The 14,633-nt window shown below is 46.3% G+C and overlaps 3 protein-coding genes across 8 annotated transcripts in view; 2 read left to right on the plus strand and 1 right to left on the minus strand.

The window, feature by feature from the left end:
* Window positions 1–1,568, plus strand: part of CDC23 (cell division cycle 23) — a 25,520-nt gene extending 23,952 nt beyond the window's left edge. Inside the window, exon 16 of the mRNA XM_004586448.4 lies at window positions 182–1,568. Within this exon, the coding sequence (XP_004586505.1) occupies window positions 182–352 (171 nt within the window). The 3' untranslated portion in view covers window positions 353–1,568. The remainder of the gene's footprint in view (window positions 1–181) is intronic.
* Window positions 1,546–9,802, minus strand: KIF20A (kinesin family member 20A). The gene is made up of 18 exons (XM_004586447.2): window positions 9,635–9,802; window positions 7,731–7,820; window positions 7,516–7,635; window positions 6,941–7,079; window positions 6,628–6,815; window positions 6,416–6,545; window positions 6,048–6,242; window positions 5,827–5,938; window positions 5,651–5,719; window positions 5,046–5,189; window positions 4,741–4,906; window positions 4,465–4,626; window positions 4,195–4,334; window positions 3,961–4,063; window positions 3,481–3,679; window positions 3,181–3,272; window positions 2,830–2,967; window positions 1,546–2,105 (listed from the first exon to the last, which is right to left on the minus strand). The coding sequence occupies exons 1-18, from the start codon at window positions 9,797–9,799 to the stop codon at window positions 1,785–1,787; spliced, it is 2,673 nt and encodes an 890-aa protein (XP_004586504.2). The 5' UTR covers window positions 9,800–9,802; the 3' UTR covers window positions 1,546–1,784.
* Window positions 9,803–10,488: 686 nt separating this feature from the next.
* The window catches only part of BRD8 (bromodomain containing 8), a 42,089-nt gene continuing 37,944 nt past the window's right edge, over window positions 10,489–14,633 (plus strand). For 5 of the 6 annotated variants that reach the window (XM_058677250.1, XM_058677251.1, XM_058677253.1 and 2 more), the window contains exons 1-2: window positions 10,489–10,798; window positions 11,599–11,695. In XM_058677250.1, the coding sequence (XP_058533233.1) occupies window positions 10,780–10,798; window positions 11,599–11,695 (116 nt within the window). In that variant the 5' untranslated portion in view covers window positions 10,489–10,779. Of the gene's footprint in view, window positions 10,799–11,158; window positions 11,233–11,598; window positions 11,696–14,633 lie in introns of those variants that run through there. The other variant, XM_058677252.1, reaches the window with a different exon arrangement.

The raw sequence follows: 14,633 nt of genomic DNA on the forward strand, positions 1-14,633 counted from the left end.
TAATGAAGGGTTTGGATTTATGCTAGAACGTGAGGTCTTTACCAAGATACAAGGATGCAAAATGGTTAAGAATGTGAGAAACCTCCTCTGATCTGTAGAACTTATATATCGTCAGTAGCTTAATAACTTGTTTTTAAGAGCCTTGGACATATTTGATAAGAGTTGTCTGCTTTTCTTTCAGACCCGGGAAGAAGGTAAGGCCTTGCTGCGGCAGATCCTACAGCTCCGGAACCAAGGCGAGACTTCCAGCAGTGAGACATCGGCTCCCTTTTTCCTCCCTGCCTCACTCTCTGCCAACAACACTCCTACACGCAGAGTTTCTCCACTCAACTTGTCTTCTGTCACACCATAATTGGCTACTTCAAGCAAGTACATTGCTATATCCATAGCAAGCCTTCCATCCATGTTGTTCATCCAAGGACCTCACTGTCATTCCTGCAGACGGAAACCAACCACTCCCTGGGCATAGCACATATGAATGATCACCTCCAGAGGCTGACTGACAGATGAGTATCAGGAGGTACATTGTCTTTTGCTAATTAGTAACACTTCAGTCTCCCTTCTGCTCACAGAGTGACTGTAGATCTTGGTCTTCTTCCCAGAGCCATTTTTTTCCCTAAAGAGTAGCCCTTCTACAGCACTTTAGCACAGGCAATGCTACAGGAACAAAGTGTTAATGCTTCTGGAGTGGAAGAGTCCAAGAGGGAAGGAAAAGTAGGCTGCTCCACCTTCTGTTAGCAGTCTTGGTACTTAGTACCCTGGGAAGAGATCAGGGCACTGGATAGAACTGATCTTGTTCTTGGATTTGCTGAGCCATGACTCATGTTCCGATGTCACAGATGAGGTTTAAATGGAGTGGAGCTATTCATTTGTACTTTTTCAAGGGAAGGCATTCTTCGAAAACTGTTTCAAGACGGGGTCTTCTAAAAGCTTTCAAATTGGAAGTTACTAGAGTTGAATAAAAAGGACAAAAGAATCTGAGTATGGAACTGCTGATGGCCCTTAACTGAGGGCAAAAGATGGCGATAGCATTAGCTGTATATAACCCTACCAAAGCAAAGCAAGGAGACAGTGTTTTTCACGGACATTTGAAAATAACTTTTGTTACTTTAATGACAAGAATAAACTCACTTCAAGCTGGTCTGTTTTAATAATCTTTTTATCTAAGTGTCTACCTTTTCCCTCATATCTCCAGTGGCCTTTATCTGGATGAGGTAAAGGAACTCATTCTTGTGGTGCTCTCAGAGGGTGGTAGCCCTGTGCGTGTGTATTTCACTCTAGCGCCCACTGTAGTGAACTGGTGCAGAAGATGCTGTGGACCATTCTGAGCTCAGGGTCCAGCCTTTCTGTTTCCAGAACATCATTTAATATTACCTATTCACCTCCCAATGTATGACATTTCATTTTTATTTACTAAGTCTTAGATTAGTTGTATGCTAATTACTCATCTCCACTGCCATTCCTGGGTCAAGTTCCCAGGTGTGTGTTTGATTCTGTTGTTACACCTATTTTATAATGTTTTGATTATTTTTCCTAAATTTGGAATTCAAATAAAAATATGAATAATATCTTTATTTTATATATTGTTTTGTGTGCATAGAAACCATGTGAGTGAAAAAATATGAGATTGCATAGGTGATTATAATACAAAATGGGGAAGACAACTAGTATCTGAGTATTACATTCTGCGTAGAGTTCCAAGTATAAGGTAAAGCTTAAGAGACCTGTTAAGCTGAGCAGCTGAATCACCCAAGAGCGATAAACAAGCTCTCCTTCTCATGGCCTTAATATTTTTTGCCAAAAGGTCCCGATTTTAGTAGTGGGGAGCACCGTGAACGCAAGATCCGCGCATAAGGACTGCAGTCTGTAGAGCTTTGGCAGGTGGGTGTCCGAGGAAGTAGGTTTCGAAGGAATGGTTTCTTTCCTGGGGGTTGCTGGTTTGGCTGCTGGTTTTCCTGGTTGGCACCAAAACGTTTTTTAGCAGAAGAAGCCTGGCCTTGGAGTTTCAGCACAGTGTGATACTGCTCAGCAATGCAGGATGCCTTCTTCCGTAGGTCCAGTTTGACTAGCATCATGTTATTTTGCAGCTCAGCTAAGGTCTGGTCCTATGGAAGATCAAAGAAGTTAAAACATACTTCTTCCTAGTATTTTGGAGAAACAGGAAGATACCCATTACTAGTTGCTTACAACTGTTAGAAGATGAACTCCTGGGGTGTTGTGGCACAGTTTGTAAAGCTACCATCTGCAGTACAGGCATCTAATTTAGGCAGTGTTTGTGCCCTGGCTGTTGGAGTGGATTGAGATCCTTAATGTGCCTCTGAAAGCAGAAGATGGGCCAAATCCTTGGGATCCTGCATACATGTGGTAGGCCCAGATGAAGCCACTGGCTTTGGCCTAACCATTATGGCCATCTGAGGAGTCAACCAGCAGAAGGAAGATCTTTGTCTAACTCTACCTTTCAAATAAGTCAATCTTAAAAAGTATTTGATCATCTGCCACCTGCCAAGATAAACACTGTCAGGAATCTGGAATCAGAAGCAGAGCTGGTACTCAACTCAGGATGCATCTTGCTAATGACAAATGCAGCTCAACTGTTAATGTTTTTCTTAGTAGTACACAGAATAATGTCAATGGCATCTTGAAAGGAATATGACTATCTACCTCTCTTGTTGTTTTTAGGATAAAGAAACTTCCTATAAAATTCTTGTTTTTATTTTGCAAGAAAGAGATGCTCCCATTACTGTAAATTCAACCTAAAAATCCTCTCCTTTTCTCACTACCCTCTGGATAGGGCTGGTGGAGAGGGAGGGCCATATAGGCTGTTCTAACCTGTTTGATTAAGATGTCATCACAAGTGGTGAAGGCTTGGCGGAGTTTTCCTGCCCCAGTGCTGTGACAGCAGGCTCGCTCTGCTGACTGGAGAGATTCACCGAGTTTCTGAAGCTCTGTCCGCAGCAATCTTATATTCTGAAAAACAGAATGAGGGATGGACTGGCCATGATCAACCAAGATAATAGGCTGGGTATCCAGGGCAGAAAAGTAAAATTAGGCTGCTAAATGAAATAGCCATTCTAGGACCATGTACAAAAACTGTCTTCTGCTCACATGAACCAGTGCCAAAGGATATTAGGAACTCCTTAGGTAACAGAAAGAGGACCTCAGGTAACACAGGAGATTTACCTTCTGACCCTCCTCTAACTTCTTCTCCACATCAATGATGAAGGGCTTGGCAGAAGGTGGCGGTTCTAACATTTTCTGATACTTCTGTAATTCTGAGGGAAGGACACAGGAAACCCAAATATGTACCAAGTTAACAGCAGCTTATAGCAGATAAAAAAAAGTGAAACCACATGCATCCTAGAGTGAAAGGTTGGGGTAGTAACTTCCAGTTGAAGAAATTATGTTGCAATTGGAATCTCAGGGCCCAGTACAACAGTTGTTCTCCTGAACCACTGTCGGGCTTCCCCTTTCCTTCCTCACCTTCTGTGGTGGAGTTTAACTCTGTCTTGCACTGTTCTAGTTTAGCTTTAACCTCCTGCAGCTGCTGGGTGGAGGCAGAAGCTGCCAACCTTTGTGACCGCCGAAGGGACAGTTCAGACTCTGATTGTAGATTGGCCACTGGTTGCTGTCTGGCCTCCTGCAAGAGAGCTTCTAGCTCTTCAATCTTTTCATCCCGCTCCTAAGAGAGAAGCAGAAAACCACAATTCTCTCCACTGTCAGACAAACATTACAGGAATAGATGACTGAACAAATGAACAAAAACCTTCCTGAGACACCTAGGGCTTGAAAGCCTGGCCATCTACATTAATTAATCCACCAGACTGAATGCCTGTAAAGCTGTAAGAGGAGCAGAGAGGTGACTTACATGTGTCTGCCCTTTGCCAGAGTGCAGAAACTCTATTTACCCCAAGTAACCTAGTGATCTGAACCATTTTCGGGGGCTGGTTCAAGGTAACTCACTTGAATCTCTTCTTGGTAAAAACTTGTCAGTGACTCCTTGAGAATCTTTAATTTTTCTTCATACATTTCCTCCAGTAGTTCCTTTTGGGTGTCCAAATGTTCACTGTCAGAGAAGTGGGTAAAGACCGTCAGAGGTAAACTTGGAGAAAAGACTGTGAAGCACAGTTTAATCCCAGTCCTTTTCTTCTAACCCCGTCCCAGGTGACACAGGGCCGGGGGCTTCTTGGCTAGTACCTGCACCACTGTTCTCGCTGTCGCATCTGCTCCACCATCTCATTGCAGATTTCATCACGGAGCTCCATCTCCAGTTGCCGCTTTTCCTGTCTTTCTTTCAAAAGCAGTGCTTTCATGGCTTCTACTACCTGAAGGAGCTCCTAGGAGGAACACCCACAGCAGAGGTCATTAGTAGCAAGCCTTGCCTCAAAAGGCACAAGTCCACCCAGAAGGCAGCATAAAAAATGCGAAGGCAGAAGCTACGGCATCAGAGCCTCCTTGTTTTCTCACCTCCTTGCCATACACGGAGATGTCAGCTTCATCTCCAATGGCGTCATCAAGCCTTGGGCCTGCCTTAGCCCCTCTGTCCAAGCTGGATGCTTGAAGACTGTGTTCCTTGATGAGCGAATGTAGGGATGAGAGTCCCAGTTGTACAGGTGGGACATGTACAAGCTGGAGGGCAGGGGAAACAAAAATCTTAATTGATTGCATAACTAGTACATAGTAGCTTTTTTTAAAGCTTCCAGACCAAAGCAAGCACAACCATTCCCCCATTTAGTGTCTCACCTGGGTGGCAATGGCTGAGAACTTGGCTACATGAAGAGTCTCATCGTAAGCAGATGCACAGGGATTCACATTGACAATCATGCAGGAACGGCCTCGGCCAGTGAAGAAGCCTTGGAATACTCGGGTCAATTTGCTGTCTCGGAAGGGAACCAGGTTCTGCTTTGATCTGGCATGAAAATCAAAGAAAATATGAGCAGAATTCGAAGCCTTGGGGCAGCCCAGCACCATACCTGGTGGTGACAAAGTCTCAGGACACTGCAGTGCCTGAGGACATCCCAGCCCGCAGCTTATAATCAAAAGCTCACCGGTTCTGCTGGTTTTGGCGCAGAGCAGCAATACAGCGGCCCAGAGTATGCAGAGAAGTGTTAATATTTCCAGCTTCCTTGAGCCTTTCACCACTCTTCTGATCTTTGCAGCGCTCTGACCCAGCCAGGTCACAGAGAGACAACCTAGAATGATGCAAGCACCTCACGTAACAAACCTTTCAGCTCTTTTTGTGGTTCTGGGAGGGCGGGGCCTATCAAAAATCTCGATACAACTTCTTTCTCTGAGGGCTTCCTCCCGTTCTTCCAGCTACCATTTATGGCTAAGAAGTCCAAATTTCTTTTTTCTTTATTTTAAAAAATTATTTATTTAAGAATGACATCTACTCGTTCACTCCACAAATGGCTGCAGCAACCAGGGCTGGGCCAGGCCAAAGCCAGGAGCTCCATCCTAGTCTTCCATGTAAGTGGAAGTTACCCAAGGATTTGAGACACCAATTGTTGCCTTCTCAGCTACATTAGCAGGCATCTGGATTGGGAGCTGAGCAGCAGGGACTTGAACCTGCACTTCAATATGAGATGCTGGTGTCATAAGCCTAAGCCAGTAAGCCAAAACACAGTCCAAATTTCTAAAGGGAAAAACTTACTCGCTGATCTTGGGGATTATATCTCCTTCCCCTTGAAGGTGCAGGATCCGGATTGAGAAGATGCTATGACTGTAAGTTAGGAAAAAGAAAAAAAGTCATTGTGTATCTTCCATGACCAAGTGGAGGACTGACAAATCCTGGAGACGGTGAAGAGTATATTCTTACAACCCCCTTACCTGCGGCTGGAGTTCTGGTTCAGGTGGGTGCTGGCAAAGCTCTGGTTCTTACGACCCACCTTCAGGAGTTTCCAGGCCTCCTCGGCATTTTGAACATGAATCCAATTAAGATCTGAGGCCAAATGAGAGGGGCATAAGACACAAGAGACATACCATCAGCTCTCCCAGTCTCTTTCCAAGTTCCCCCCAGGGTTCATGCCAACACCCCCAACAGTCCATACCTTTCACATATGGATTTCCATTCTGATCTTCACATAGCCGCAGAGTCTGCCTTTTGCGCTGCTGGTTAGGTGGCTCTAACAGATCATAGAGCAATTCGTTGTAGATCTCAAAAAAGGAGACCCATATGGAGAAGCGAATGTCTGCTGGAACACTTACAGGGGCAGTGTCTCGCTGTGCCCATCGGTGACTCGTTTCTGGAGAAGAAGCCAACAAGAATATTGACGCTAGAGCAGCCCTTGCACCTTTGAACTGTGAGGACCTCAGCAGGCAGAGCTCAGACCTGTGTGGTTGGTAACTCTGGCACTAATTAGGATTGGGGAAAGGTTTCCTACTATCATCAGACATGGAACCTAATCACAGTACCTACCATCTAATTGGCTACTGCTGGTAAGCTGACTGGTAGAAGAAAGTCCAGCAATGCCACTGTCCAAGCTGATGCTGGTACCCATCTGACTTTCAGGGTGGACACTCCTCTTTAAGGAGGTGGACAGCTCCTCCTGGGGAGCATAAAGAGAACATGAGCATAAAACCTGAGATTTGTGCCTACTGACCCAGCCTCCACAGATACCAACACTTTACCTCTAGGGGACCTCCATTTATCAATGACAGCTTCTTAATTTCTTCCTGTCGGATCTGCTTGTTGTCTAGCCAGATGACTTCATGAGAGAGCAAGGGCTTCAGGTCAGGCGTGGGATGAAGTTGGCCTTGGAGGCTACTGAAGATCAGAGCCAATGATCGGGGCAGGATTCCTCCATCCTTGATGGTACCTGGAGGCATATAAAAGATGGGACCGCTGAGACAGGTTCTTTATTATCCCTAACTCAGAGAATCAAAAGGTAAAGTTTACATTGTAATAAGACAATCAGCAATACCATGTAGCCTTGCTACTCACCTTGAATCGTGTGTGTTTTTCCTGAGTTGGTGACTCCGTAAGTATAGATGAGCCAGTTCTGCCCTCTGAGTACATCCTTTACCATCTCCTTTACAGTCAGGTTGAAGAAGGATGCCTGTCCAACTTCTGGTCCAAAGATCTAGAGGCAAACCAGTACTTCAGAGGTCCATCATGTTTCTTACACTTTGCTCACATCCAGAGCCAGCCAGCATATCCCTTCTTGGTAATTTAATGTGGAAACTACTCAAGAGTTCTCTCTCACAGTGCTATCAAAAATTCACCAAATGCTGACACTCAACCACACTCTGCTAGTGCATCTTTCATCCTACCCAACAAACATGCAAGGGATTGCTGCACACCAAGTGGGGCAATGCAACAGTCCCAAACATAGGCTTTGGAGATGGACAGATCTGTGTCCAAGTCCTAATTCTACCACTAACAAGCCATACAGCTTAGGCTTAATGTCTTGACATTAGCGTTAATGTCATTGAACCAGATTCCTTGTATTTCTTCAGGGATACAGAACTGGAGTATGCACTTCGACGTATTTCCCTTACTTACCAGTACCTCCATACCTGGGAAAAAGTGAACCTGTGTGTGGCTGGGCCAATTCCCCGCTCATTGCTCTTCAGGGCAAAGGAGTCCTTGGGGGCTTGTAGAACAAGGGTCTCCACATCCTCGATACGAACACAACCCTTCGGTGGGGGAAAAGAGTTGTTACAGCAGGAAATATTCCTGGGACCCTCTTCTCCAGTGCATTATTCCATTTAAGTATTCCCTCTTTACTCACCTGATCTTCTTGTTGCTCCAACTCGGAAGGTAACAAGGGCCTGACCCTCAGGTAAACTTTGACCTTCTCTGTACTGTCTTCCGACGGAACCTGTGGTAGAATTCCAGTCCAGTACCAAAGATTAGTCTTAGGAATTTCCTCTGAGCAAAGGGCAAGCACCCACCACAGTCCTAGGAATCATGCCGACGCTACCAGAGTCAATTTCAAATTCAAATGTCTTTGCAGTCACATTTTCAGTTGTACATTCCAGCCTACATTAACTTTTTTTTGTAACTGTTTGTCATCCTTTCCTGTCTCCTCAGTCCTCAGTATCCTGCAAACCTGGTTTGCCATAGCAATTATTTGAGTTAGAACTGACTGACAGACATGAAAATCAGCATGTGGTACTATAGCAAAGTGAGCCAGGCAGACACAATTCAATCTCAGTCCCGAATTATTTAGTAACTATGAGCTTTTGAAAACATTTTTAAAAATCCTGCTGCTTCAGTTTCCTCATCTATAGAATGGGACTCATAATACCACCCTCTTCATCCACTCAGTAGGTTTATAGATTGGCCACTATGGCCCAAGAGCTCCAAGAACTACAGTAGTCCACAGGGACATTGTCAAGAACTCTACTCTTTTTCTTTTTTTTTTTTTTTAAAGATTTATTTATTTTTATTACAAAGTCAGATACACAGAGAGGAGGAGAGACAGAGAGGAAGATCTTTCATCTGATGTTTCACTCCCCAAGTGACCGCAATGGCCAGAGCTGAGCCAATCTAAAATCGGGAGCCAGGAGCTCTTCCGGGTCTACCATGTGGGTGCAGGGTCCCAAGACCTTCCCAGGCCACAGGCAGGAAGCTGGATGGGAAGCAGGGCCACCAGGATTAGAACTGGTGACCATATGGGATCCAGGCACGTGCAAGGTGAGAACTTTAACCACTACGCTATTGTGCCAGGTCCAAGGACTCTACTCTTGTCGAGCATTCTAAGTTCATAAGAAAAATTCTTTAAGAAAGGACAAAATGTGACAACAGGAATAATCAACATTTACCATAGGGCTTAGTAAAATGGTACTCAACCAGGGCCATTTCTCTACCTCTCACCGTGCATGGGACATTTAGTAATATCTACACTATGTGGTCATCAGAAAGGGACGGTATCACTGATATCTGATTCTTGCAGAATGCTGCTAAAACATACAGATAATCCCTCCCACAAAGATTATACCCCCAAATGTTAAGGAAGCTGTGGTCAATAAATGCAGAAAGAAGTTATGGTTCATATTGTTAAGAATACACATTCTGGGCCCGGCGGCCGTGGCCTAGCGGCTAAAGTCCTCGCCTTGAAAGCCCCGGGATCCCACATGGGCGCTGGTTCTAATCCCGGCAGCTCCACTTCCCATCCAGCTCCCTGCTTGTGGCCTGGGAAAGCAGGAGAGGACGGCCCAATGCATTGGGACCCTGCACCCGCGTGGGAGACCTGGAAGAGGTTCCTGGTTCCCGGCATCGGATTGGCGCGTACCGGCCCGTTGCGGCTCACTTGGGGAGTGAATCATCGGACGGAAGATCTTCCTCTCTGTCTCTCCTCCTCTGTGTATATCTGGCTGTAATAAAAAACGAATAAATCTTTAAAAAAAAAAAAAAAAAAGAATACACATTCTACATACTTAAAGCCAGGGTGACCAATTATCTAAGTAAGTACTTTCTTTCCCTTAGATATATAACTGGGAGTATGCACTTGAGGGTATTTCATTTATGAAAGCAACTAAGAGTTCTTAAGGGTGCACACTTTTTTAACTTGTCATGCCCTTAGTTTTGAATTGATATTTCCCAGTTTCTGTTTATTGGCCTCTGGCCTTGGGGGGGACAGAACTGAGGGTATCACTTTCTGCCCAGCGAGCCACACTCCCACTCCTTTACCTGCTGCTTGTCCTCGAGAGAAGTGGAGATGATGGAGCAGTCTGATAGCAGTGCCTTGCGAACAACGGACCCCAAGTCCGCAGCTGTGGACTCAAACACGGGGGAAACACCCACATCCTCATCTGACAGTAAGCCCGTCGGCGGAGAAAGGATCCCTTGCGACATGGCTCCACGGAGGCAAGAATGGGGAGCAAGAACTGTAAGGGACAGAAGTTTCCAGTTCTAGGTTTGAAAAATTAAAAAAGGCAAAAATCTTGTCCCAACACACTCGGCTCAGCTGCTTGAATTGCTACTCCTTCCCCATCCCGCTCCCCGCTCCCCCGGATCCCAATTATCTGTAAAGAGAAAAGGCATGACGAGGGTTGATCACGTCTGAGTTCTCGAACGCGAACAAGAAGGGAAAAAAAAAAAAAAACTTCTGGCTCCAAAAGCAGGAGGCCACGCTTCATCCAGGGTGCCGGGCACGGCCCCCGAGTTCGTCCGCACTCACCCCTGACTCACCGAGAGAAACGAGGACGGTCAGACGAGATGTTTCTCGGCGTTCTAGAAGTCTGTGCCTCGCGGGCAGGCGCCGGTGAGCCGGCTGGAGCGGGCCAGCAACTGCCCGGAGGTCGTGACGTTCGTCTCCCGCTCGGATCCCAGCAAAGACCCCGCGGCAGAATCTGGTCCCGAGCTGCCCCAAGGCTGAGCTCCGCCCACGAGGAGCAGCTTTGTCCCCGATACAATGTTTTAAACTGCGCGCTGCCGCCCGTCCGGCCAATCGGCTCGCGAAGCCTGCCGCTGCCAGTCAGCGTGAGGGAAGGAGGCGGGGACTGGGGGGAAGCCGTTGACTGAAGGTTGAACTCTCACGCACAAGTGGGTCCGGGTTACCAACCGTCGCCGAGTTGACTTGGGATTCCTGACTCTCTTTGAACGCTATTCATTTTGTCCCTAAGTCCTGAGCTTTACGTCGCCATCCTATTTTTTTTTTAAGTAACAGTCGTTCCCAGGTATTCACAGATAACGGGTTCAGAGGTCGTCGAAGGGAACACTACGTTTCCCAGGAGGCAACGCGAACCAACGCCTGCACTCTATTTCCCAGAGTTCCCTGGGACCGGGCTTCTCGCACGGCCTCCCCTCAGAAGTTGGACGACGTCGGGGCCAAGATGGCGACAGGGACAGGCAGTGAGTGTCTTGTCGGCTTTTGTTTAGAAGGCCTCTGTGAAGCCGGGGTTTAGCACCGCGTTTAGACAGCGGGAAAAGTGGGTTGCCCGAAAGCTCACAGCGTTGAGAGACCTGGGCTCGGTAGTGTGGTGAAGAAGGAGCGTTCGAGGGTCCGTTAGTCTAGGGTCTTGTGTCTTACGGAGCCAGAGGTTCGAGAAAACGAGCTTAGTGAGGACGTGCCGTGTAAGCCGTGAGCTCCACAGGAATAGGAGCGAGGCAGTTTGAAAAGCCGGGGGTGCGGACGAGGAGCTGCTGTGAGCCCCGTGGGGGTGTGGCCGCGCTCGAGCAGCGGCTCGGCGTCTGAGGAACGGTTGGTGGGCGGCGGAAATGGGTGGTTTGACCGCGGGCTTCCTCCGCCGCTGAGGAAGTAGCGTTTCTTGCCTCTAAGCCGTTGGGTAGGCGGGGCAGGGGAGCGGTTGGCCGCCCCGGAGCCTGACATAGGCTTCCCTTCACGTTGGGAATCTTTAAGTATTTTGATAGAATGGCTTCATCTTAAAACTGGTGGTCCGTTTTTCTCCTTCCTTTTTTTTTTTTTTTTTTTGTTAAAACAGCTTTAGTTATAGCGTTTGAAGAAATACTCTATAATTCCAATGTAAGGAATGGAACAGGTGCCACTTCCAGTGGTGAGAAAATAAAAGATTGGTTGATAGTCTCTTACTTTACTGCAGCAACGCAAAATGTTTTGTATGGGGTTTTAGTCTTTTCTTTGGCACTTAAAGCTATGGTTCGAGCGGTTGTCTCTAAGCCTTGTTTCCTTTCAGAACACAAGCTGCTGAGTACTGGTCCTACGGAGCCGTGGTCCATCCGAGAGAAGCTGTGTCTAGCCTCTTCTGTCATGAGGAGTGGCGATCAAAATTGGTAAGATGTCAGGGAGAGCTGCTCTCCTGGATGTTGGGGACTGTTGGGGATTTGTTTTTCACATTTCTGAATTCCTAGTAATATTAACCTTTAAGTAGTAATTTTTTTTAAACTTTTGTTTTGGTTTTTTTGTAGTTTACCATTTGTTTATTTTTATTGGAAAGTCAGATATATAGAGAGAGAGTGGGAAGGAGAGACAGAGAGGAAGACCTTCTGTCCGATGGTTCACTCCCCAAGTGGCCACAGTGGCTGGAACTGAGCCAGTCCGAAGCCAGGAGCCAGGAGCTTCTTCTGGGTTGCAGAGTCCCAAAGCTTTGGACTGTCCTCGACTGCTTTCCCAGGCAACAGGCAGGGAGCTAGAAGGGAAGTGGGGCTGCCGAGACACAAACTGGCACTCATATGGGATACAGGCGTGTTCAAGGTGAGGACTTCAGCTGCTATGCCATGGCACTGGTCCTTACTTTTGTATTTTTATGGTACAGTTCCACAGCCTTAGGAATCCCCTCTGCATTCCTCTCCCCCTCTGATTTCCCCAATATTATTTTAGGTAGTATTTTTTTTTTTTAAGATTTATTCGTTTTATTACAGCCAGATATACAGAGAGGAGGAGAGGCAGAGAGGAAGATCCTCCGTCCGATGATTCACTCCCCAAGTGAGCCGCAACGGGCCGGTGATGCTGGGAACCCGGAACCTCCTCCGGGCCTCCCACGCGGGTGCAGTGTCCCAAAGCATTGGGCCGTCCTCAACTGCTTTCCTAGGCCACAGGCAGGGAGCTGGATGGGAAGTGGAGCCGCCGGGATTAGAATCGGCACCCATATGGGATCCCGGGGCTTTCAAGGCGAGGACTTTAGTCGCTAGGCCACGCCGCCGGGCCCAGGTAGTATTTTTTTAAAAGGTGTTATTTTTATCAGAAAGTCAGATCTACAGAGAGGAAGATCTTCCATCTGTTGATTCACTTCCCAAGGGCTGCAATGGCTGGAGCTGAGGAGATCTTAAGCCAGAAGCCTGGAGCCTCTTCTGGGTTTCCCACACAGGTGCAGAGTCCCAAAACTTTGGGCCGTCCTGGACTACCCTCGCAGGCTACAAGCAGGGAGCTGAATGGGAAGCGGGGTACAGGGATTAGAACTGGTGCCCATATGAGATCCGGTGTGTGCAAGTCGAAGATGTTGCCTGCTCGGCTATCGCGCTGGGCCATTTAGGTAGTATTTTTTTAAATAACTACTGAGGTACAACTCATCATAAAACTTGCTTATTGTGAACAATTCAGTGGTTTTTATTATACTCATAGAATTGTCATAACAAAATGATTTTACAACATTTTCCTTTTCCCTAAAAATAACCCTGTGCCTGGGCTATAACCTCTCATTCTCCCCTTTATCCTCCTGTTAGCACACACTCATTTTATTTCTGTCCAGATAAGATTTACCTATTCTGAACCTTTTTTATTAGCAGAATCATACCATATATAATATCTGGTGTTCTGTGACTAATTTTTATTTCTTTATCTTTTATGCTATGGTTCCTTTGGCTCAGGACTTTCCCCTTCCACCCTCCACCCTGTGACTGAGTTTTTAATCTTTTACCACAGCATTGTTAAGGTTTAATCATATGTTACTTACATCAGGATTTCATTCCCTTTTATACCTAAACGGTCATGCTTTTATGTCCTTGGGGTTCCCTGCCAAACTCCCTTATGTAATGTTATATAGATAGGTGCTATATTGTATTCAATAGGAAATATTGAAAGGAAAAGTCTGCACTTGTTCACATGGACTCATTGCCCCCAAACAACTCGAGGTTGTTTGAATCTGTATTTGTAGAGTTTATGCTTTCTGAGCACTGACTGTACTACATTTTTGGTTTATTCCCTTCAGGAAAACTTGGATTGTTTTCACATCTTAGACTTTACAAATAATGGTGCTGGGCTCGGCAGCGTGGCCTAGTGGCTAGGGTCCTCGCCTTGATCCCGTATGGCCACTGGTTCTAATCCCGGCAGCTCCACTTCCTCTCTATCTCTCCTCCTCTCAGTACATCTGACTTTGTAATAAAAAAATAAAATAAATCTTAAAAAAAAAAAAAATAATGGTGCTATGAACATTTGTGTTTTCTCGTTGTTACTATTAAAGAGTTATTTATGTTCAGTTGAAAGATAGATTTGCGGGCCCGGCACCATAGTGTAGCTGCTAAAGTCCTCACCTTGAACACGCCTGTATCCCATATGAGTGCCAGTTTGTGTCTCGGCAGCCCCACTTCCCTTCTAGCTCCCTGCCTGTTGCCTGGGAAAGCAGTCGAGGACAGTCCAAAGCTTTGGGACTCTGCAACCCAGAGGAAGCTCCTGGCTCCTGGCTTCGGACTGGCTCAGTTCCAGCCACTGTGGCCACTTGGGGAGTGAACCATCGGACAGAAGGTCTTCCTCTCTGTCTCTCCTCCTCTGTATATCCTGCTTTACAATAAAAATAAATAGATCTTAAAAAAAAAAAAAAAGATTTACAGAAGAAGAGAATTTTTTTATCTAATGGTTCACTCCCCAAATGGCTGCAACTGCCAGAGCTACTTTAGGTTGCGCATGTGAGTGCAGGATCCCAAAGTGGAGCATGCAGTATATGAACTAGAATCCATATGAGACCCTGGCACTTATAAGAGGATTAGCCAATTGAGCCTCATGTCAGGCCCAGTATTTTTAGTTCTATTCAGAGTGGACTGTCTGGGCTGTATGCTGTCAACTTTTTTTTTCTTATGATCTATACATTTGTTTGAAAGAGTTACAAAGGAGAGGGCCTGGTGCCATAGTGCAGTGGTTAAAGTCCTTGCCCTGAATACACTGGGATCTCATATTGTGGACAGTTCTAATCCTGGTGGCCCTGCTTCCCATCCAGCTCCCTACTTGTGGCCTGGGCAAGCAGTAGAAGATGGCCCAAAGCCTTGGGATCCTATACCC

The sequence above is a fragment of the Ochotona princeps genome, chromosome 19, assembly GCF_030435755.1.
Source record: "Ochotona princeps isolate mOchPri1 chromosome 19, mOchPri1.hap1, whole genome shotgun sequence".
NCBI lineage: Eukaryota > Metazoa > Chordata > Mammalia > Lagomorpha > Ochotonidae > Ochotona > Ochotona princeps.

Coding starts and splice junctions, on each gene's coding strand:
- KIF20A (XM_004586447.2), bottom strand. CDS start 9,799: ATGTCGCAAGGGATCCTTTCTCCGCCGACGGGCTTACTGTCAGATGAG. Junction 7,080..7,515: donor ACAGGTTCACTTTTTCCCAG/GTATGGAGGTAC, acceptor GTTTGCCTCTAG/ATCTTTGGACCAGAAGTTGG. Junction 4,064..4,194: donor CAGCGAGAACAGTGGTGCAG/GTACTAGCCAAG, acceptor CTTCTCTGACAG/TGAACATTTGGACACCCAAA.